Source organism: Panicum virgatum, chromosome 2K (genome assembly GCF_016808335.1).
Source record: "Panicum virgatum strain AP13 chromosome 2K, P.virgatum_v5, whole genome shotgun sequence".
Lineage (NCBI taxonomy): Eukaryota > Viridiplantae > Streptophyta > Magnoliopsida > Poales > Poaceae > Panicum > Panicum virgatum.
Genome location: NC_053137.1, coordinates 48,036,264 through 48,059,268, shown reverse-complemented (window position 1 = coordinate 48,059,268; position 23,005 = coordinate 48,036,264). Strand labels below are relative to the sequence as shown.

The 23,005-nt window shown below is 49.2% G+C and overlaps 4 protein-coding genes across 6 annotated transcripts; all 4 read right to left on the bottom strand.

Annotated features, from left to right (window-relative positions):
- LOC120681256 lies at positions 1 to 1,890 on the bottom strand. 2 transcript variants are annotated; one of them, XM_039962772.1, is made up of 2 exons: positions 1,090 to 1,890; positions 1 to 971 (listed from the first exon to the last, which is right to left on the bottom strand). In XM_039962772.1, the coding sequence occupies exons 1-2, from the start codon at positions 1,507 to 1,509 to the stop codon at positions 885 to 887; spliced, it is 507 nt and encodes a 168-aa protein (XP_039818706.1). In that variant the 5' UTR covers positions 1,510 to 1,890; the 3' UTR covers positions 1 to 884. The 2 variants fall into 2 exon arrangements, with proteins under 2 accessions (XP_039818706.1, XP_039818710.1); XM_039962776.1 differs by having other exon boundaries at positions 1 to 623; positions 1,090 to 1,885.
- A 12,873-nt stretch (positions 1,891 to 14,763) lies between these two features.
- LOC120681246 (polcalcin Phl p 7-like) lies at positions 14,764 to 15,585 on the bottom strand. Its single transcript, XM_039962760.1, has one exon. The coding sequence runs from the start codon at positions 15,434 to 15,436 to the stop codon at positions 15,146 to 15,148; it is 291 nt and encodes a 96-aa protein (XP_039818694.1). The 5' UTR covers positions 15,437 to 15,585; the 3' UTR covers positions 14,764 to 15,145.
- Positions 15,586 to 16,994: 1,409 nt separating this feature from the next.
- Positions 16,995 to 18,093, bottom strand: LOC120681236 (calmodulin-like protein 30). Its single transcript, XM_039962753.1, has one exon. It carries the CDS (start codon positions 17,826 to 17,828, stop codon positions 17,277 to 17,279), a length of 552 nt encoding a protein of 183 aa, XP_039818687.1. The 5' UTR covers positions 17,829 to 18,093; the 3' UTR covers positions 16,995 to 17,276.
- Positions 18,094 to 19,114: 1,021 nt separating this feature from the next.
- LOC120681223 (protein disulfide-isomerase SCO2-like) lies at positions 19,115 to 22,443 on the bottom strand. Of its 2 annotated transcripts, XM_039962746.1 has the most exons (4): positions 21,890 to 22,443; positions 21,668 to 21,794; positions 20,087 to 20,147; positions 19,115 to 19,368 (listed from the first exon to the last, which is right to left on the bottom strand). In XM_039962746.1, exons 1-3 carry the CDS (start codon positions 22,307 to 22,309, stop codon positions 20,128 to 20,130), a joined length of 567 nt encoding a protein of 188 aa, XP_039818680.1. In that variant the 5' UTR covers positions 22,310 to 22,443; the 3' UTR covers positions 19,115 to 19,368; positions 20,087 to 20,127. The 2 variants fall into 2 exon arrangements, with proteins under 2 accessions (XP_039818680.1, XP_039818675.1); XM_039962741.1 differs by lacking the exon at positions 20,087 to 20,147 and having other exon boundaries at positions 21,890 to 22,437.
- Between the last annotated feature and the right edge of the window lie 562 nt (positions 22,444 to 23,005).

The window sequence follows — 23,005 nt, the reverse complement described above, 5'->3', positions numbered from 1 at the left end:
TGGCGGGGAAAAAAATACTACTACATTTAACTACTGGCCCTTTCAAAACATCAGAGATGATGATAGGCGCAGCTTGCTAGCTGGAGTTAATTTGACTCTCTACGACTACTGCTGCTGCTGCACTACACAGCGCGACCATTACAAATTCAATTCAAGCATCCAGGGATGCTCGCATCTAGCCCCACGAACCAATTACTGACTAGCTAGTACTACTACTTACCAGGAAACAAATATGATAAAAAATTCCCTTTTACACACCCGGAATAATTAATACCAAAGAGGAGGAGAATCCATCAGCAGCTGGAGCGAAGAGGTGAGTCAGGTGACAAGGAAATAATGCCCATTGGTGCGTGCCTCCGGACGTCGTCTTCTGATTACTCTTCATCGCTTCAGTCATCTCCGGTTAAGCACGGACATGATGATCGAGTTAGATAGCTAGAAAGATAGCTCGATTACCAAATCATCATCAGCAAGCGGATGATGATTCGAGCACGCAGCAGCTAGCTGAAAGGCACACATCCACCACCCAATAGCAACCACCATCCAGACTACTTGTTGGCCACTCACACGATTGATCATGTCATGCTGCTTCAGTCTCTCGTGCCTCCCTGGCCTCCAAGATCCTGCGAATGTTGCATATATATACATTGTTGTCAATGCGAGCTCTGATAATTGTTCAAAAAAAATGCAAGCTCTGATTAGAAAAAGATGCCGCCGCGAGTGGTATTTGTGAAGAGAGAAAAAAAAAGTGCAGTCTGTTCTCTGTTGCTCTGTGTGTACTGTGATTCTGTGAGGTTGTAGTTAGTACATGCAATGTAATGCATCCCGCGCCAGTTAGCTTTATTAGCTGCTAGCTCGGAGAAATCTTGGATGCAGCAAGTACTCTACGGCTTGCAGGCTCGTTGCTGCAGAGCTGCAGGTGGTTTCAACTCTGAATAAGGATGTTCAGCAGAAAATGCCAATGGCGGGCACTGGAAAATAAATGGGACAATGCAATTAGCCGCCAGAGGAGAGTGGTACTTGGGCTGAAGATGCCAGCAAGTGAAGATCTATATCCATCCGAGATGCCAGCAGCGTGGGTGACCTTACCGTATGGGCATCGGTGGACGTGCCGGCGGCGGCGGCGGCGTCGGCGGCGGCCTGCTTCTTGGGCGCCTTCTTGAGCCCGAGCAGCTCCTTCCACCGGATGTTGGGGGCGCGGGGCAGGCGGCCTTGGCGCTCGTCGGCGCGGAGCTCGTCGCGCAGCGTGACGGGCCGGCCGCCGTGCGGGGCCTCCCGGAGCGGCAGGAGGCGGCCCTTGGAGAAGAGCTGGTCGGCGGCCATCATGGGGTGGCTGCCGACGGAGAACTCGAAGTCGGCGTCCCCCGGCGCCGCCGCGCCGCCGCGTGCCGCGGCCGGGGGCGGCGGCTCCACCGCGAAGTCGCTGGAGAAGGACATGCGCGGCGCCATGAAGGGCGCCGCCGGCTGGTGCTGGTGGTGCTCCGGATTGTACATGTTAGCACATGCCATGCATCGCCAAGCTCTAGCTAGCTGGTTGGTTGTCCCTTCTCCCTATTCACCGGCCCCTATATAGCTCTGGTGGGCTCTTGTGCCCAAGTCAAGCAGCACTCAAGCTTGGAGATCAACAAGAGAGGAGATAGAGAGTACACTCTGGCTTGCTTGCTTGTGAGTGAGTGGATCGGAGCAAGCTCAGCTCGTGTAGTAGTCGCTGGCCAGTGGGTGGTACTTTGTGATTAGTGACGAGAGCGATGGCTATGAATGGGGAGCAAGCTCAGATAGCTCTCGAGGAGTGAAGGGGCTGGGGTTGGGCCGGGGCACGATATATAGTTGGAGGCCAGCCGGCCGGGCGGGCAGCCGGGTGGGAGGGGAGCGAGCGAGCGTGGGGGCGGACGGACGGGGACGGGGCGAGGGCGACCGCGCGCGCGTGCAAGGGATGACGGGCGGGGCTCGCCGGATGAGGCGGCCGGTTTGGATGGACGCGGAATGCGCGCGCGTGGAGGCACGCGAGGGTAGCATCTAGATCTGCCGGGTAGGGTGGTGGCTAGTGGCTACCCATGGCGCCGCGAGTTTTTTTTTTAATGTGTTGCTGGGATTGTTCAGGCGGGCGGGGGGGAGTGGATGATGACCTGATGAGCTAGGGAAGGAGGGGACGCCATGGGCTTTGCCTGTGTGTGCCTGTGTGTGCGTACACTTGCTTCTTTGGAGGGCTGTTGCCGCCTGCCGGGTATGAAAATGGGAGTATTTTATGAGTCGTCGCACATTGTCGCTTGACGTACGCTTCGGTGGCGTTGCCCCGGCCGGCTCGGCAGGCTGTGCACTAAGGTTTTAGCTGCTACTCCCTCTGTTTTTATTTACACATCATATTAGGGCCGTGTTTGGTTAAGGTTGAAAAAAATTTCGCGAAAACTTTTTACATTTTTTACCACTAATTTAGAGTATTAAATAAAGTCTAATTACAAAACCACTTCTACAACTCCCGTGTAAATCGCAAGACGAATATAATGAGGTCTTTGACCGCGTGATTAGAGTATGGTTACTGTAGCATCACTGTAGCAAATAATTAATTAATTACCGTCATTAGATTCGTCTCGAAAAGTTACACCCATCCCTGAAAAGGTTTTGAAAATAGACTTCGTTTAGTACTCCATGCATGTGAGATTCTTTTCTCGAAAAACGTGCGCAAAAAATTTACTGTAGTAACCAAACACTGCCTAGATTTGTCCTATCTTTAGTTAAACTTACAGGAAAAATTAATAACACTTTTAATACCAAATTTATTTCATTGGATCTACTGTGAAGTATATATGTTGATAGCTCATAGGTTGGATAGTATAGTGTCAGACCCGGGACTGCTTAAAGGCATAGAATGTTCTAGAGTAAGGGATAGCTCATGGATGTACCTTACCTCTTTTGTAACTACCCGAATAGGCATAGAACTAGCTGCAGTACAAAGAAAACTATCCGATTATGTTGTAGTAGGACTCAAACTGTACTCGGCTAGGACTTTCCATGTAACCCTGTCCCTCCGGATATATAAGGGCGGGCATGGACCCCCTCCAAACAATCATCAACACCTAAGGCAATACAAACCACACAGGACGTAGGGTATTACGCAAACTCGCGGCCCGAACCTGTCTAAATCTTTGTGTTCTTTGTACCATCGAGTTCTAGAGCAATCGATCCCTACCTACAAATCCTACTGCTAAGGGTATCCCTGAGCAGATTTGGCGGTAAACACCGACATATAGTTGTTCCTATTTTTTTTTTATAGATTTGGTCAAAGTTAGTCAAGTTTAACTTAGAACAAACCTAATACGGCATGTAAATAAAAACGGAGGGAGTACTAGTAGTCGGCACACTGTTTGTGTTTTTTAATCAGTTACGTGAAGCTCTGCTTGTGGAATCATTTGTGCAAAAATGACTATCTATATATATATATCCTATGAACATATTCTCTCACATTTTTGGAACCACATAATTAATAAGTGCCTTTGGTGGAGTGCGTGGGAGCAAAATACATAACAAACCAACATATTCAGGGTGATGACTAGATAGATGCTGAGCGTGCCTTACATGCAGTGTGGAGCCCCACCTCATGCCAGGGACTGTTTTGGATTTTTTTTTTTGAGAAAGAATTACAAGACTAGAATGAACCATGTGTAGGCCAGGGATGAAATTGATAACTAGGGAAACTCGAGGGGCCGGATTAACTATCCCTACTAGATTGCAATGGTCTAGGATGCATACATTTGTTCAAAACTTACATTTTGGCAAGAAAATAAGCTAGACATATGATGATGAATTGATGATATATCACGAAAAAAAAAGACAAATGTACTAGTGTTGTTATTATTTAGGACTGCACATTGGACAAAGATGTTGGGCTTTGTTATTGAGGTATTGGCGAATCATGGATGGCGTTTTAGCAGCAGATTATGTTGAAGGCCGAAGCTAAATCACGTTATTCAGCAACTTCATTATTAATTATTTGAGAACTATATTTTTTGAAGCTTTCCGCTGGGCTGCAGCTTTTGTAATTAACAAGTATCCACACCACATGCATCGTACGCCGTAGAGGCTTGAGTTTTTATGCCATCATCTGAAAAAACCGGTGTCGTCATCGTATAGTATAACAAAACCCAACCGGCAACCACCCGTGGTTACTGAGACTGATATGATGGCTGACCAGCATGCATGTCTGCGTTTACCCGAACAACAACCTCGCTGAAACCAAGTGCTAATTGTCATTCGTGTCGTCGTACTGCTCGTCCTAATGATCCCAGGTCTCTCACACAGTCACACTGCCAGCTTCCTTGTCTCGACGCGACCACAGCGCCCTGCCAAGTTGTCGAAGAGATCCCAAGCAGCAATCCAGCACGCCCCGATAATGACACTCAGATCAGAGGTGTTGGCGGGTTTGATCACCATGAGCAGGCAGAGCAGGCTCGAGCCCGGACAAGGCGACGGCACATGCTCGTTTCCTTTGGGCAAGTGGGAGTGCACCACCAAGCGCTCGATGCCCCCCGGCCCGGGCGGACACACATTCCCCTGCAGCTGGCAGCGCCGCGGCTGCCTTTCGGCCGGTTTCTCTAAGCGCCTGTCCCCGGGCGCCTGATAATGCCGCGGCTGTGGCTGGCAAATCAGGCTCCCGTCGCAGTATTTTATGGCGCAAAACCACATTGTTAAAGCGAAAGCGGCCGGTCTAATCACGTTGGAGCTGCATGATGATCATCAGTTGTCAGTGGATGACCCAAAAAGCGATGGGCATCCTATCTATGTCGCGACACTATGGGGCTGTTTGGCACGGGTTCACCTACAATGCAACGGCTTCACTGGCGAAGCCAAAACCGGTTAGGAAAAAAAATAGCTTCATCCGACTTTTCTAGTTTATTTTAACAAAAATTTATAAAACTGTTTCACGCTACAATATCTCGATTTTGCCTGAAATATGCGAAGTTGAAGTCAAAATAAACCATTCTAGATAGACTCTAGGAGTGCTAGCTCCTTCATGTATTTATATTTCATTCTGCCCTCCAAGAATGGTTAAAATCGCCAGTGCAGACGTACTGTACAGTGTTGTGCTGCTAACAGTAAAGAGTATATTTACGGTGCGAGGAGCTAACGGAATCTAGCTAGAGAGAGAGAGAGAGAGAGAGCGAGGTTGACTGGAGTTTGACTGGGCGCACGAATGCAGGGGATAAGCTGGCGCTGTGGACGGGTCGAAAAGACCACGTGATCCGGAGCGAGATCCTCCAACGATCGAGTACGCCCATCCCATCCCGTCCGTCCGTCCATCTCGTGCCGCGCATGCAGACGGACACGGCCGGCCGGCCACTTGCGCAGCGCAGCCTCCTGCTAGGTACTACGTACGCAGCCTTCTGCCCGTTGCAGCTGCATGCTCAGCATTGAAACTTTTGCGATCAGGGGCGGGCAGGGCAGTGCACGGGTGCGGCCGCGGCCGTACGCAAAAGATGCCGATACGGTTCCATGCGTCAATCAAGCACGCACGCGCAGGCGTACGGGCCGGGTGAGCTAGGGTCGTTTGGTCTTTGTCCTGCGGTCTTTCTGGCGGGCTATCCACTAGAGCATGCAGCTGGGAGGAGGGCTCGGTACACAGTACGCGTGGTACTTGTGCTTGCAGCGTGTGTGCCCTGCGCGCTGCCAGTCTCCCGTACGTACGCTCGACGACGACCGATCCAGGCGCTCGGGAAAAGAATACGTATATATCGGAGACGACGACCGGTGCTGTATAGTTTGTCCGTGGCATCGTCGTCATCAGACATCAGGTAGCATCAATTAGATAGCACATGCGATGTAAGTGATGGCGATTGTTACAGCGTGGATAAAGGTCTGGTTGGATAAGTTAAACTTTAGCCCATGTATGTGCTAAAGTTTTTAAATCTTACTAACTAAAGTTTAGCACGCACTTTTACTCATTAGCACTCTCGTTTGGATGAACTAGTGCTAAAGTTTGAAACCCACTTTCACCCATCAGCACTTGTATCAAATGCAGACTAGGACGTATACGCCACTAGGTCTGGGCTTTCTCTTTCGATCTCGTCACAGTATCACGTGATGGCATTGCAGCTAGTAGCCAGCCAGTAGTGTGGACGCGAGCAACGTGGCTATAGTGGCCTCGCTTGTCGCCGTCCCGGACAATTTTACTGCTACAACTATTGTTTGGGCGTTTGGCAACCCCCCTCACTCCCGCTGGCCTGCTGGTCTCATAACGCATCTTCAAAGTCGGTCGAATCGATGGTGCGTACAGTCCATGACTCCAACTACAGCAGTGCCAGTTACGTATCGTACAGTGCAGGGGCGCGCAGCGCATACACATGTTTGCTTTCAATCCTCTTGTTGGTCCCTCCTCCTCCGGCCTGGCAGGCCCCACAGCTGGGGGAATAAATGGCACTGTAGTGTACGTACGCACACGGTGAAGACAAACCCCGCGCTGCGCCGCCAACAGTAGGCGGCGCGCGCGCGTAGCAACCATCCACATTTTTTTTGAATCTCGCCTTGCTCGGTCCCTCCCAGTCCCGGCCGGCCTCCGGGTCGTCCCTACGCGCGTGCAAGCCGGCCGGCCGGCCAGCTGACCCGACGCCGACGGGAGCGCGAACCCCATGCGCGCGTGCAGAGGGCGGCACTGTGCGTCGGTGTCCCGGCCGGGTCGGGCGGGCCGCGCGCGCGGCGCCACCGCGGTCGTGCGCGCGCGCACGCGTGCCCACGCCACGAGGGGCCGTCAGCTGCCCTCTGCCTGCCCGCGTGCGTGCGTGCGTGCATGCATGCGCGCGAATTGAATGAAGGCGTCGATAGCGACGCGCCCTGGGCTGCGTACGCGCACGTCGGTCGACGACGACGATGGCCCAGCCGCCCGATCGATCCGGCCGGGAATGATTGGCACGCGCGCCCGGGCCCTCGGTCATGTGGCCAGTCACTCATTCATGTACTAGTAAGTGGACATGTACTATAGCCAGGAGCCCAGGAATTGGAGACTTGGCCGTGTTTGGTTGCCTCCCGTAAAATTTTTGAAAAGACATCTTTCTACATTTGAAGTAATAAACATAGACTAATCACAAAAATAATTACAGAACTCGTCTGTAAATTGCGAGACGAATCTAATGAGCCTAATTAATCCGTCACTAGAGGTTATTTACTGTAGCATTACTGTATCAATTTAGCATCTAATTACAGCCTAATTAGGTTCATTAGATTCGTCTCGCCATTTACAGACAGCAGTCGTAATGCGTTTTTTATTTCGTCTATATTTAAGTCTCCATGCAGGTGTCGGAATTTTTTTTTTGGAATTTTGGCTTATGCAACCAAACACGGCCTTGGAGTAGTAGTCAGTAGCCACCGAGATTGCCGATCATGGCACCCTCTTCCTCCTCTTGGCCGCAGGGTCTTTTTCCTACAGCGAACCTAGCAAAGCTATCTACCACCTCATGGTGGTGGTAAAGTGATACCTGCGCGGAACGTGCTTCGGATTAGGGCCGGGGTCTTATAGTAGTGCGTACGTAGCTTGCATTGGTCTAGCGAGCCATGTGATATATGCCGGCGTCTAGGACGCTTCCCGTATAAGGTATCTCAATTTTTCACGGTGTGGACTAGTTAAGTAGGCATGCTATCTAGCAGTGATCTGTAGCTCCTGCCTCCCTGCGTCCAACCAAACCAAGCGCATAGTCCAGGGGTATGCCGTGATCTAGGGCGCGCGCCAGCACGTAGGATGCAGATCCGGATCCGGGTAGCATCTAGCTGGGGCACATCGCCGTCGTCGTCAGTGCCTCCTCATCTCCTCCCTCCCTGGTGATGAAAAGAAAGATGTCATAGCTAGGGCCGGCCGGGGCCATGCATCTCTCTCCACTCTCCGTGCCGCGCGCGAGTGTTACAGGAGCCAGGAGCCAGGAGGTGGGATGCAGCGCGGGCATCGGCGCCCCACTACTGTTCCGCCATGTGAAGGGGGCTCAGCCTAATACATGGTCGCCAGCACCCAGCGGCCAGCAGGCCGTGGGTAAAACCGGCCGGGCCGGAGTGCATGGCAGACTGGCAGGCCTCGCTCGTCGCATGCAACCTCGCTGTATCATCCACCGTACCCCGCAGCTTGCTGCTCGCGGTACACCAGTAAAAATACTTACTGGCCTGCAAGGTACGTAATTAAGCTGTACGTACGTGCATGCATGCGTACCGCGTACGTAGTAGGTGATGACCTGACCTGCCCGGCCGGCGGCCAGTACGGCAGGACGCCCCACCTCCACCTGCAGCCTGCAGGGCCAGCGAGCAGCTAGCCGCGAGGGAGCCCCACCACCTCGCGGCCTCGCAACCAGCCGCAGGCCGAGCCGTACCCAAGCGAGACAGAGGCACGATCGGAACACGGGCAGGAGGACGGGACGGGACGGAGTCGGCTGGAACGACGCCGGCGCGCGCGCGTCTTTCCACGCAAAAATAACGGTAAAGCTACTCGAGTACTCGAGGTCGCGTTGCGTTCAAAGCCAGCCGGCCAGCCCGCCCGGTCGTTTTTGGGTCCTCGCGCCCGCCTGTGGCTGCCGTCCTGACCAGGCGCCCGGCATTTATGCATGCCTGCACTGCACTGCACTGCATGGCTTCTCGTCCTCGTCTCGGCGACCGGGACGCATGCAGCAGTGGCAACGAAGCCCGGCCTCGAGCTCGAGCTCGACGACCACAGCCCACAGTTGCATGAGCATCGGGAACGCCGCGTTCCAGAACGCCCGGCCCTCTAGGGTTGCATGCCCGCGAGTAAACAAGTGAAGCCTGGATGGATGATTGAATTCAATTCAACCCCGCCGATCGATGAGATGCTACTGACGCCTACGCACGGCAGGGATAGCTCCCTCCCAGCGGCCCAGCCCTGCCTCTGCCTACCTGCAGCGGCCACTGGCCAGTGAAGCGAGAGCGAGCGAGCGCCGAGCGAGCCAGGCAGCCGGGCTCTGGATCAGTGGTGGATCAGATGGAGCACGTACCACCCGAGTACGAGTACGTGGAACGGCTCTCTTTTCTGTGCCCAGCATTAAGGTGCTGCTGCGTCTGCCAAGTTTTTTTTTGTTTTGTTTTTTTGAAAGGAAGAGCGGCTGCCAAGCTTCTGCGAGGATGTGTGTGTGTGTGTGCATGGGCAACAGTGCGGTGCAGGCTTCAGGCTAGGCTGGAGCCGGAGGGGGTAGGATTTGACTGGCACTCCTTGAAAGGATGCGGTTGGACCGTGTGGGCTGGCGCCCGCGCTCCCGGCTGCTCCAGCCAAAAGTTGCCGCTAAGAGGATGCGTAGGCAGGGGCTCCTCCCTCTGCAGGCTTCAACTACTGAGAGCGTGAGGGTGGCCAGGCACGGGGCTGGGGCGGCTGCGCCGGCCAGGCGGGGGCGCGCCGTGCAGTTTGACCGCCCAATGGAAACCCGCTGCTTCGGGTGGAACGAGAGGGCATATATACGACTACACGATATAACGAGATAAGGTAAGGCCAGCCCCCATTGGCAATGTGGTGTTGGCGGCAGCCGTACGTGTATAGCTACCGGGCTTGCATTGCAGCATGCATCCAAAAGAGTACAGGCCCAAATGACAACGAGAATGCAATGACATCTTTGAAGGATAAGATTATAAGAGTGGCAATACTCCCACTACTACTCCGTATAACTCAGAGTTTAAACGTGCCAAGAATTTCACATGGAAAAAAAATGAGGGAAAACATGTGCAGTGGTGGATGAAGGGGCCTCGAGCTCTCCTACTGGCTGCTACCTCCATTACAAGGGACTAGGGGAGCTAAAGGAGAATGAAGAAGGAGAGAAGAAAAGAAGGCTTCAGCCCCCCTATGGCTGTGAGCTGGATCCGCCCTTGAACAGGTGTTTTCTAAACTTCTCAACGAGTGTCATCGAGCGAGATCAGACCTATGAACTTGAAAACTGCAGGTAAGGTCCATAAGCTTGCTGAAATGTGACATCGAGGTCTAAAGTGCTTGAACTCCATACTATTTTTTGACCTTTTAATACGATACATGGCCTCCACATTTGACTTGCCACGCATCAGCAACCATATATAGGATGTCACACCCGGTTTTAGGAACAAAACCGAATGCATAGCTATATGTATGCCAGGATCAAGTTTCATACATATAGAGACATCATAAGTGAATAATCAGTAACAGTATCACGAAAAAGAGAAACTAAAACAATTAAAAGACTATCAGAGTTATACAGCTTATTCTGGAAACGAAGGCTTCAAACTTCACAGGCACTCGACTGGGGGTTGCGTACGCCTAGAACTCAGCATCATTTTCAAAATACTTCTCACATCTTTCCTTCTGAGCAGCAGTAAGCAAGGGTGAGTACACTTATGGTTGGTACTCAGCAAGGCCACAAGAAATAACCAGAAAGTGATTTAAATCCATCTTTAAGTTTATTAATCATGTGAGGGTCCAAGCCGCTCCTGACCGTGAGCACGGCTAACCGGTTAGTTTTAACTCTGCAGAGGTTGTACACTTTCACCACAAATCGTGTAAAAGTTCTAAAGAACTTTGAACCCAACCACGCAATGTGCTAGCTAGGCACAATACCACACTTCCGAGGTGTGATTGCATAGGGACGCTACGAGGCCTTTACAAAGATTCCCTAACCTATGACAATCCGCTAAGGTTTCAAGTCAAAGCGGTCATAACACTGTCCTAATGAGGTGGTACCTTGCCAAAGGACCATTAAACAATACCAATTGCCCCAAGAGGACCGAACTATACCCCGTCGATGCATCCCCTCTTGCCCTTTCGGTAAGATTGTCACAAGCTAGAGTCTCTAATTAATCAGCCAAGACCAGAGCCATATAGTATTGTGGTTGTACTATTTTCTTGGGTGGTTCTCCATGTTCCAATTAAATCATCATAATATTCTTGTAAATAAGCATAGACAGAAAGATGGTTAGGGTCACTTGCCTTTCTCCAACGAAAAGCTACTCTTACTGCTCTTCAACTCTGGCTCACTTGAAAATCTTGATTCTTCAATCTTCAAACAGCGATCCTTCTACTCGGAGCAATCATCGGGCAAACATACAAAGAAAACAACAAGATACAACTAAGAACATTACACCATAACAAAAGAAAGGCTTTAAAAGAGTGTACTAAAGGATAGGACTCGTTGCTATAGTTACGGAGGCGCAAGAAACACGGAAAACAGAGCTAGAACGTGGAAACTATGGGACAAACAATGAGTAAGGATTTAGTCGCGATTAACCAAAAGGTTAAGGACTAATGGGAAAAAAATATTTGAGACACAACAAAGTGTGCTCACAGAGGATAAAAAGGTTATAAAGCTATTGCACACGTCGCAAGGATCACGTGAGCGCAAGAATCGATGAAAACGGGGCTAAAACGAAGAAGTTATGGCTAAAACAAGGTTCTAGGGGTTTATTCGCGAAAGATTTAAAAGAAAAAGGGCTCTGGGTGAAGAAATCGAGGGCCTAAACGTAATTAATCCTTATACGCAGGGGTTAGATAGCAAAAACACGACTCACGGACGGCGGGTTGGATTTTAGAAAAGCTCAGGGGCTAAAACAGAAATAAAAGGACTTAAACCTAATTACTTTTGAACTATGCTGGACTGCGGGTTTATTTCTATAAAATAGAGGGTCTCTTTTGCAAAGTCGCATAGGGTTGACCGGTATGAGCTTCTTTGACTTGGTTTAGATATAAACTGGCCACCCGATCGAGATCTGACGGCCGGGAAGATTTGGGGCGGAGCTGGCGGCGGCGCAAGGCGCCGGCGGTGAGGCGTGTGCGGCGGCGCATCGCCGGACTAGGCCGGATCGGCCGTCCGGGGCTCGATTTCGAGCGCTCTTTCGACTGGGAGCAAGGGCGCGACACGGCAAAGCCATCTAGGGCAGCAGCGCGGGCTAGCGTGGCCGGAGCAAAGCTCACGGCGGCACATGGCGGACAGCGGCGACGGCGAGCGCTCCCGGGCGAGATAGCGCGAGAGGGCGGGGGAAAAAGGGTCCTGCGGCTTCACTACCTTGAGGCGGAACTCCGGGGCGGCTCGAGGTCGTCGGGAAAGCGGTGGAACTGCGGCGCGACGGAGAGCTCCGAGCTCGGGCGGAGCTTCAACAATGGCGGCTAGGGTTTGCGCGTGAAGGGGCGGCAGTTTCGGCTTGATAGGGTTCTAGGGGAGGTGCGGGTCCCTGCTTTTATAGGGGCGGCGTCCCCCTTGACGTGCGGGCCAAGGGCGCGGGCGACGCAGCACCCGGGCGATGTCCGGACTCTAGTGTCCCCATCGGGCACGGGAGGAGGAAGAAGGAGGGCCTGACGAGCGGGCCCCGCCTGTCGGTGGTTGAGGGAGAAGGGAAGTGAGGTGGCGGGCCGGGCTGGTGCAAACGGGCCGGCGTGGAAGGGAACTTGGGCCGCGGAAAAGGAAAAAAAAGGGAGAGTGGGCTGGGCTGGAAACAGGGTGTGGAAGAAAAAGTTTTTGCAATTTCTGAAAACAACTCAAACACTTCAATTCAAATTCGAATTCAAAAATTCAAATTCGAACCGAACAACAAGCAATAAAACAATGCATTGCAGCATGAATGCAACACAACAAAACAAAAAAACAACCTTATTTAATTTAAAAGACAATCAATTGTTTTTTAACACTAAATTTTCCTGTAAAGAAAATAAATGTTGAAAATTTTTAAAACTATAAGAAAATTGTTGTTTTATTTTTAATTTCAATCACATCCTGAAATTCAAAAATTTCAGGGTGTGACATAGGAGTATTTTGGGTACTTTGGACCTGGATGACACATTTGACAAGTGAGTGAACTCAATACCATTTTCAAGTTCATGGACCTGAATGATACTCAGGCTAATGAATATTGACTGGTCATGAATTTCATCCAAAAAGAATCAATGGCTTCAACGTTTCAGCAAAGTTCCGGCGTTCAAAGACTACAAACTACTACAACTGACGTGATGCTTTTGACTGAGTGGCCCCGGTTTAGAATTGAACATGGCTAGTTTATCCTGGTAAAGCTTTGCCCATTAGAGCAAGGCTAATAATTTAGCACATTGCTAGCTGCAAGACTCTTTGCAGCTCATCTCTGAGCGTACTTGTATAGTGGTTAAGTTTTCCATTATTAATATATGACTCACTTGTTTATCTCACAAACTTTCTTAGTTCAGCTTAGCTCACTCCCTCTCTCTCTTTCCTCTTTTCTCTCCTCCACCTCATCATTCAGCCTGCTTTTAGCCCAATACTTGCTCTTATTCGCATCAGCTAGCAAGCCGCTCACTGCATATAGTACATATAAAATTTTGACAATACCAGTAAACATCCAATCATTGGTTGAATGGCCTCGGCATGCAGGCTGCTGTCGTGCAAAGGCAGATTCCAGGTCAGCTCCTAGAAATGCTCCAACCAGCGGTCAAAGTGCACCCACAGGTTGCAGGACTAGCTTTTTTTTTTTTGAGATACGGTTGTAGGACTAGCTAGGAGCCAACTGCCTCGCTGCCTTCCAAGTAGTCCATGATAGAATATAGGGTCCCGGCTCATGATCGCCCCATGATATCGGCCGTGCCCCTCCCTTTGACTCCACGGTGAGCCTATCCGGTCTCCGATCTCGGGGGCAAGGCGCGAAATAAAAGCACTGCGCGCTCGGCGAGCAACGCGCGTCGCCCTCGGCTCTCCTCCCTTTGGGAATGTGTGCGTGCATCATTAGGCGGCCGACCTCGCTTAATTAGTTTACTGGCCATGGTTCTGGAGCTAGCTTTAATTTAGGGGATGACCGATGTGCAGGGATCACATGCGAAAGCATGTAGTACTACGCCTTGTTGGGTAGCAAAGCCAAAGGGGAAAGGGATCACCAGATGGTGTGGTCAATCCCCCAATAGTCAATTGTGCAGTAGATGATGATGCACCTGACCCGAGGTTGATTACTGGCAATTAAAAGCTGGCTGGGCTCCGCTGGGTTTGTTGGTTTTGTTTTGGTGGGAAGAGAAGGCCCGCATAGTACCTCGGAAACGCGACAAAAGTGACGGCTTCTGCTTACTTACGATTTATTTCAATTTATTCTCTCTCACAAAATACTATTGAATCAGCTGAAATCAACCGGCTTTTTACTAGCTGAATCGAAACCTATTGGGCCAATACCCCTGCTTTTAACCTTTGATCCCTCAGCAAAAGCTAAATCTACGATCGCGCGCTACCGCACCTCCTAGCGCATGACGCGACAACCAAGATGCAGCTGTCTCCAGCCACCCACATGACTGCCCACATATTTCATTGTTTTCTCTTTTTTTCTCTATTTTTCCCCATTACTTGGTGCAAGTGCTATTTTCAAGTTTTCTCTTTTTACGTTCTATTATGTGCTGAAGTTCTCTTGACAACTTTCTTTTATGAAAAGCGTACTAAAAAAGTACACCGACAATGGTACTTACAAGTTGTACGATGAACTTGTGCGTAAAAGGACGGGCACGGGCAGGCAGGCGCAGGCTCGGCGTTGAAGCCGATCCCATTCGTCGATCGTAGGGCGATCGTGTGCATCTGATCCGGCAAGGTACAGCTCGCGTGGTGATTGGTGATGAGGCACAGTTTTGCCATGGACGGCGACGGGCGCGTGCGAATAACTCCGAGCCTCTGATGATGTGCGTGCCGGTGGCCCACTGATCAATCTGACGAGGTTTTTCAGGGGAGGAGCATCGCCCGGAGGTAGCACACCAAGTCACAAAACCTTTGATGAAGATGAACTCGAAGAAATCCTCGGAACTGATCCGTCATATATGGGAGATTCAGAGGAGACACGGGATTTGATGGTCAAGGATAATATACTGTCAATTTCACTAGAGCAAATCTGTTAATTAAAATCCGCGGCGGCACCATGGCAGGGCTGGACCTTGCAGAGGAGGTAGCCGAGACCGAGAGCGCGCACGGGTACCCATATACACACCTTACATAGATAGATCACAGAGAGAGAGAGAGAGGGGATACAGAGCCATGAATTGATAGAGTACGTACAAGAAAGCAAAGCTTTAAGGAAGCAAGCAAGCGGTCGATCAAGCAGTTGTTCTTATTTTTAGCGGGCCGGGGGGCCAGGCGCCAGATGGCGTGCTCGCTGCTAGCCCATGGTGATGGATCGAGCTATAGCTCGCCGCCGCCCGGGTCCGCCCCTGAGTGGACCAGCTCGATCATCAGTAGGCGACGATCTTGAGCCCGAGGTTCTTCTGCGCGAACTCGATGAGGCCGTCCACCTCGCTGTCGTCGATGTAGCCGTCGCCGTCGGCGTCGGCGTAGCTGATGCCCTGCCTGCTCCGCCACCCCGTGAACCGGGCGCGGATGGCGCGCATGGCGCGCCGCAGCTCCTCGCGGCTGATGCGCCCGTCGCGGTCCGTGTCGAACCGCCGCAGCCACTCCTTGAACTCGTCCACCGTCATGTCCGCGTCCAGCGAGCGCGTCGCCACCTGCATGTTCCGGATCGCCATCGACGCGCTCGCTCGCTCGGCACCTCCTCGATCAGCACAAGCCGCGCAACTACCTACGACGGGCGTTCACTTCTATGCCTGCGGGCCTTCGAGCTGTACCTGTATGTGTTGCCAAGCTAGCTATGTGAAGCAACTTGCTGAGCCCTATTGCCCTTTATATATCACCGTCCCCCGGCCGGCCGAAGATGATGAGATCTGAAATCGGCGCTGCCGGTCGAGCAAAACAGGTCGTCGTCACTGTTCATTCATCTTACGTTTTCCACGATTATTCCCCACCTCGACCGTATTTTTTTTTTGCACTTAGCTTACTCGGTACGCGCTCAAGGCTGTACCTTTACATCTTTGATTCTTTTGTAGGCTGGCTCAGATATGCTCGATCGGTATCGATGCCGGCAAGCAGCTCATCGATCGATCGATCTCCACGTCAAAGCAGAGTATAGCTAGCTCGCCGGAGCCGGAGCCGGAGCCGGATCGGGATCGATCATCGTCTCCCTTCGTCAGCTAGCTAGCTAGATAGCGTGCGCTGCTCGTTGAGCATGGTGGAGCAAGAATCCGCACCAAGTGGCGCGAAAGAACGACGAAAGGTTGGAGATGCAGTTGGTTGATGCGCGCGAATGGGAATCGGGCACCGTCAGGCAGCCACACAATGTGGGGAATCTGAAAGGAGAGAAAAAAGATCGGACATGATGTGTATAAATATATTTTCCACCCCAAAAAATTTAAAAAAAAAGATGGAATAGGATGCCGATCAGGCCTGTATTATTGCCCTCGCTTCTAAAACACGGCAACCATATCGTGTCAGGTTTCAACTTGGCATGCGCTCCACATCGGGCTTGTGTTGACTTTCAGATTTTTGGTCGTGTTTCATGTGCAGTTGTGCACGGATTATCCCTGGCTAGAATGGCGTAACTGCGTAATTACATTTACAGATGTGACCAGCAGTGTTAATCTGTGAGAGCGCCCTTTTGGGAGCACTAACTAATTAATTTTGCCAATATGACTTCTTTAAACACATGGACTTGGAAAGAAAGGACAAACAAGTACTAACAAATGGTGCAACTGGGTGGGCAATACGGAACGAGCAGAATCTCCTTATCCTACAAAGCTTAACAATACAAGAAAGTAGTAAGGAAATCATAAAGGACAACTTCAAAAGGCTGGCCGCTGGCCAAAGATAAATACACAAAGGATGGAATAGGATTCCAAGAGTAGGCACGCACGCACTATGTAGAGTTGTGTAGAAAATCTCCAATTATATGAAATTAATCCATGGGGGTTTGTTGATTCTCTATGATAAAAATTTTGTAAACATAGGACAAACGCAAACACCCACATACACACATGCACAATCACCCCTATGAATAAACACACACAATCCTACCGCTATGAGCGTCTCCAAGAGACTAAGCCGACGTATCTCAAGCTTGACGAAATCACCACAAATACCTTGCTATCGACAGTCACATCACTTACCACTATAAGAATCAAATAATAAATTTAAGAAAACGCGACAGTATCGAGCTGAGTGACAAGGAACTTAACAGCTGAGCTCAGTTCGCCCCTGCTCAATAAACTGAAATATAAGGCGAACATGCTCAGTTAACTGAATATAAGGCAGAGGATGGGGGCAGACGATCACAGCAACAACTTTTTCACTAATCCTACAGCGTCTCATATTCTCATCAGCAAGCTGCAGAAAGTTGTGATAGTTTTAGAGCTGTTGAGCTAAATGAGCGTTTGTTTGAATCCGGTTGTCTTATTCTGGGTGTGATTTGCACGCATAACATATATTTACATCGGAGAGTACATGGAATTCCAGTGCTCCACACAGATCCGGAGCTCACAGCTTCCTCCGTGGGCGAGTCATCATGGCCATGAAATCGTCCATGTCGACGAAGCCATCCCCGTTCCCGTCGATCTCCCTCACCATCTTCCGGCAACTCTCCAGGCTGCAGCTCTCCCCGAGCTTGAGCAGCACCGTCATGATCTCCTCGGCGCTGATCCTGCCGTCCCCGTTCCTGTCGAACACGAAGAACGCCCGCCGGATGTCCCCCAGCTGCACGCCGTTCTTGTGAACCTCCATGAACTCCTCCAGGTCCATGTACCCGTCCTTGTTGTGGTCCGCGACGCACATCATCCGCCGCGCCTCGCCGGCGGCGTCCGCCTTCCCGAGCCTCTCCAGGAGCAGCTGCAGGTCCTTCTTGTTGATCCCGCGGGGGTCCCTAGCGATCATGTGGAACACTTTCTTCATCTCCTCCTCGTCAGGCCTGTAGGTGCTCAGGTCGGAGAACTGCCGGTCCCTGGCCGACAGGGGCCGCCCCACAGGACGGCCGGCCTTGGACCGGAGCTTGGCGAGATTGTACTTGAAGGAGAGAATGCTCAGATGAGACATTTTGTGATCAACTGATCTGCTGCAGCTAGCTACAGATGATGGATGCCCTTCGTCAAAGTATATAGACTTTGTGTGTCCCCTGCCATCAGCAAAGTTTGCCAGAAAACATATGCTGTGACAGCTGCAGAAAGTTTCAGAATGTGGGATTCCTCTAGAACTTGCAGGGTAGGCAATCTCAAACCAGAAAAGAGGGCAACAGATGGAACATGCCAATGTGCAAAGTAAGAATCTAATTTGAAGCGGCTTGGGAATGTACAAGACAAAAGTTTTATCCTGCCGGGCAAAAAAATACCCTGAAATTTATTATTTTCCTTTTGAAAAAAGTCTTTATAACCCCCTCACCTATCGACAGTTGACCACTTAACACCCCAACCTATAAAACCAGATATTCTACACCCCAAACTTTCCAAAACCGGATAAATAACCCCTCAAACGGTTTTGGATGGTGGTTTTATCTCTTTTCTTTTTTATTTATTTTGAATGAATCATAGAAAAATCATAAAATGAAAAATCAAATTTTGTTGGACTCCACATTAGCAAAACTACACAGTGAACATATAATATTATTTTTAATATATTTTTTGTTTTAGATTTTTTTAATCTATTCTTTTCTATAATTAATTGGAATAATTTATAACTGTAATTTCTATCGTTCGATTATGGTGGAATTTTTATGATAACCTAATTATTGTATGCTTGAACTGTAGTAAAAATTTCATACTCATTGGATCATGTACTACATAGTTATAGATTTATTTAGGGTTTATGCTTGTTAAATTTATAACTATATAATACATGATCCAATGAGTATAAAATTTTTACTATAGTTCAATCATATAATAATTAGGTCACCATAAAAATTTCACCACAATCGAACAATAGAAACTGTAGTTATGAATTATTCCAATTAGTTATAGAAAAGAATAGATAAAAAATCTAAAACAAAAAATTGTATTAAAAAATTACCATATTATATGTTCACTGTGTACTTCTGCTAATGTAGAGTCCAACAAAATTGACCATTTTATGATTTTTCTATGATTTACAATAATTTTTCGATGATTCATTCAAAATAAATAAAAAAGATAAAAGACAAAACCACCATCCAAAACTGCTTGAGGGGATTATTTGACCGGTTTTGAAAAAGTTAGGATGTAGAATATCTGGTTTTATAGTTTGGGGTGTTAAGTAGTCAACTGCCGATAGATGAGGGGGTTATTTAGACTTTTTCCTTTTCCTTTTTATATATCCGATTGTTATCATGTCTGTCAGTGAACAACAAGGGGTAACAGGGGTACAATTATTGTGCACCATCGATAAGTTTGCAATGCTTAAAGAATATGTATCGTGCCTGAACAGTAGAATGTGCAGTGGAAAGAATCATAGGTCAACTTGAAGGTTGCGAGCACAAGCTATTCAGCAGCAGTTTCAAAACTACAGCAGTCAAATAACTTGGACCCTTCAAATTATGGTGGCTTGCCATTGTCTAGCTCATCGATCTTTTGAATGTCTTCACGGACTGTAATTTTCCTTACATAACCTGCAAAACAAATAAAGTTCCAGTCCCACCGGCATGGGAAGAAGTCAGCACATAAATTTCGCCTAGGAGAAAATAACAGTAAAAGCAGTAAGCTGGTAGAAAGAAAGCCCAACACTTCGACATGACACAAGCTCTCAAGCTTTACAGGACAATCTAATTGGTCCAACTATACTTTTCCATGACATGAAAACAAACAAAATGAGGTAGCATCAGCGGAAAATCTTGGTGTCAGGCTGCCCACTAGACAGCTGAATTACAATCATATGTCAACAACTCACAACAACACATCTAATGGAGTACACCAATATCATCAGGGGTTTTATTTATCAGGTAAGGTAGCAGTACCAATAACTTTGTGTTTGAGTACTTCATACCATTCCCTTATTTCTCATGTCCTACTAGTGGAACTGGTTCCGCTAGTAGGAAATCCCTACCGAAACAAGAAAATGGATCAACTGCTGATCTTTCAATCTAGTACTTCAAAATATTTCAAGGTTTACAAGTGTGAAGTGAGTGGTGGTTAATCTAGAAAAGGACATAGGAGTACAGGACATGAACAAAGGATCCGCTCGGTTTCGATTACATGGTGAATGTGGCTGCAGCAACAAGTGCATGAAGGACATGGACCGTGTTTGTAGTTCAGTGGTGGGAATCAAGTAAGAATGCAGTGAGCTGGTGCGGCAGTTAATTAGACAAACATATCTATGGGTATCATTACCCTGGATCCATGGTGATGACAGGAACTTGGGGACGGGTTCATCATGATAGAAGGCAAACCCCTGGGGAAAGTTCAGTAATGTTTGCTGTGAATAAGGCACCAATTGTTCAATGTCATCGATTGCTCTGAAGTCGAATGGTCATGGGTAACTTTCTACTAGGTTGCACCTAAACACCTGTTGCATAGGTTACAACCTTTTCCAACTAGCATAACATAAAAACAATAGTAACATTTGAAACAGTGAAAACTGTATACGACATAACTGAACCAAATAATCTAGCGATATATTATTTCTAGGGTAACAGTTGCTCAAGTTTTACCTGTGTTTGTCCACAATGTCTAGAACTACATAATCCAGAGTTTTCTGTGCTCTATAGTTTATGGAGTATCATTAGTATCTCATCTCTGATCTCATCCCAAAGGCTGCTGCCCATATACAGTCTTCAGATCATTAACATATGCTTTATTCGTATGCATGCTGCCAATTAAGATGCTTAGTTCAGTTCAGATGTCTAGTGTGTAAATCCGTCAGAGTGAGAGCCGAGGGATTATCCTGTCCATTATGCATAAACTAGAAATCTCATGTTTTGTCACCATCTAATCGTCTTGAGAACCAATACAATTTACTCAGAAATCTACTACTATGGCATTGATAATTTGTCATCATGCCTACCAACTGACACAAACTATGTCCATTATTGTTTCATGTGCAACTAGCATTCATGTTATACTTGTATAAACCAAAGACAATAGGTTAGAACAACACAGAGAACCGTTGATTGCAGATCCCCATCTCAGTGCTCATGTGCATAGTTTACTGTAGGAAACTGACCATGAACTATATTACTTCAGATAATACCAGGGAAATCATACACTGATACACCAACACAACTCCAATAGTAAAGATGATAACAATAAAATATTTGCAAAGAAACTTGAGTGATACTTTTGTACCAGACTCACATATAAGCAGTATTTCACAAGACAATTAGGTGAATACTCCAAAACCTATTGCTGAAGTGTTTTTCCAATATAAACCCTTTTGGCGTACCATAACCAATTAGTGGTCAATTCACAATGCAAATAGCACCGAAAACGCTGTATGGACACAACAGTGAATACTGGAGGTCTTAGGAATGTGCAAGTGTCAATACGCTGTAAATTTGCAAGCATACGGCCTAATTTGTGACAAGCTAGGTTTCTTCTCACAAAACAAATTTCTAATGCCCACTGTTAGCAGCTCAAACTGTAGCAAATAACTTAGCCATGGGGAGTTCAAAGTTCAAACCATCATAGTGTTGGACATTTTACAATTATAACAGCATTGTGCCTCCGAGAGTAACGGCTCTACGGCATGACTACATTATCTGTGATCTATCTAATTAGTATTCCGTCACAACAAAATCACATCTAATCACAAAGCTCAAGCCTTATCTTGAAAGACCCTATATGCACTAGTAATGGAGATCTACCAGCAACAAGATCTGGGTACCCTTAGCGTTGCTCTCTCTAGATCTTTTACTCCTAACAAGAACAATATTGTACATGTAAGGAAATCAAGTCCGAGAAATCCCATCTCACCAATGCCGGCGCATGGTACACACTTGCAGATGGTCTCCTTGCCCTTCTTCCTGAAGTAGCTGACCAGCCCCGTCCCCTGGCAGCTCCGGCACTTGCCGGTCCACTCGTACGAAACCGTCTTACAATCCTACAACCGAAACCCACACCATCCCAAGGTCATCACCTGCGCGGCGGCGCCCAACCCCAAGACGCCAAATGGAACGCAGAAATTGAAGCGCTCACCTCGATCTCGACGTCGCAGCTGAGCCGGCGGTCGAGCTCCTCCCGCGACATGGGCTCGGCCCCCGGCACGGTCATGGGGATCGGGAGCGGCTCCACGTCGTCGACCAGGTAGCTCTCCTTGTCCCCGGACCACCGCTCCCACCACCGCCTCCTCCTCTTACCCTTGTTACCCTTCTCCTCCTCGGTGTCCTCCTTGGCCTTGACGCGGACGCCAGGGTCCCGCGCGGCGACGCGGCCGCCGGATGAAGTGGACGTGTCCGTGTCCGGAGGGCGCCGGGGGCGGAACCAGTCTGGTGACGAGACGGCGCCGGTGGTGTTGGCGGCGGCCGGAGGGTGGGGGAGCCGGGGGCGGCGGTGGAGCGGGAGGGAGGGGTTGGGGCGGGAGGAGAGGAGCGGGGCGGGGTTCGCGGGAGTCGTCATGGAGACGGGCGGAGGGTTTGCGTTTGGGAGGCGTCGGTCATCGCCGGCGGCGTGGCGGGAGGTCGAGTGGCAGCCACGGTGGGTGCTGAAGTGGGCGATGAGAGTGAGCAATGAAGCGATAATCGAGCAGCCACGACGACACTGCAAAAGGTTGTTTTTTTTGTTTTTTTTAGGGGGTGCAAAAGGTTAGTTGGGAGATATTGCTCAAAAAAAAAGGTTAGTTGGGAGATATCTTGGAACAGTACGGGGTGATGGGCTGGGCTGACGGATTCATGGGCCGATAGAATAATCCCGGGCTGGATTGCACGGCCTGCCACAGAAACATTTCTGAATTGGGAAATGCTTCACATTTTATATTTACATGTTTATTACAAGCATCTCCAAGAGCTCTTCTATAATCTTAGCTAAATTTAAAGTTTTACAAGCTTTGTAAAAAGATAGAAAACTTTCTAAAAGTTTGGGTAAACCAACAAACTCTTTAAAACTGCACTCTCCATATATTACTGTGCTTGTGGACCCCACATATCATACTCATTTTCTTATCTTCTTCCTCACCTCCTGTCCTTTCGCTCCCGATGGGCCTTGCCTGGGCGGTGGCCGGCGCGGCGAGGGCGCCCAGGCTGTGCACCTCCTCCTCCATGCAGGGCGGCACTCGACGGTGGCCCGGGACAACGGGAACTAGGGCGGCGCTCGACG

Excerpts from the sequence above, each read along its gene's own strand:
- LOC120681256 (XM_039962772.1), bottom strand. The coding sequence starts at position 1,509 with ATGGCATGTGCTAACATGTACAATCCGGAGCACCACCAGCACCAGCCG. Across the intron at positions 972-1,089 it reads CGTCCACCGATGCCCATACG|TGCCCGCCATTGGCATTTTC; the intron begins GTAAGGTCACCC and ends TTTATTTTCCAG.
- LOC120681246 (XM_039962760.1), bottom strand. The coding sequence starts at position 15,436 with ATGGCGATCCGGAACATGCAGGTGGCGACGCGCTCGCTGGACGCGGAC.
- LOC120681236 (XM_039962753.1), bottom strand. The coding sequence starts at position 17,828 with ATGTCTCATCTGAGCATTCTCTCCTTCAAGTACAATCTCGCCAAGCTC.
- LOC120681223 (XM_039962741.1), bottom strand. The coding sequence starts at position 22,309 with ATGACGACTCCCGCGAACCCCGCCCCGCTCCTCTCCTCCCGCCCCAAC. Across the intron at positions 21,795-21,889 it reads GCTGCGACGTCGAGATCGAG|GATTGTAAGACGGTTTCGTA; the intron begins GTGAGCGCTTCA and ends TTTCGGTTGTAG. Across the intron at positions 19,369-21,667 it reads TGTACCATGCGCCGGCATTG|GTTATGTAAGGAAAATTACA; the intron begins GTGAGATGGGAT and ends TTTGTTTTGCAG.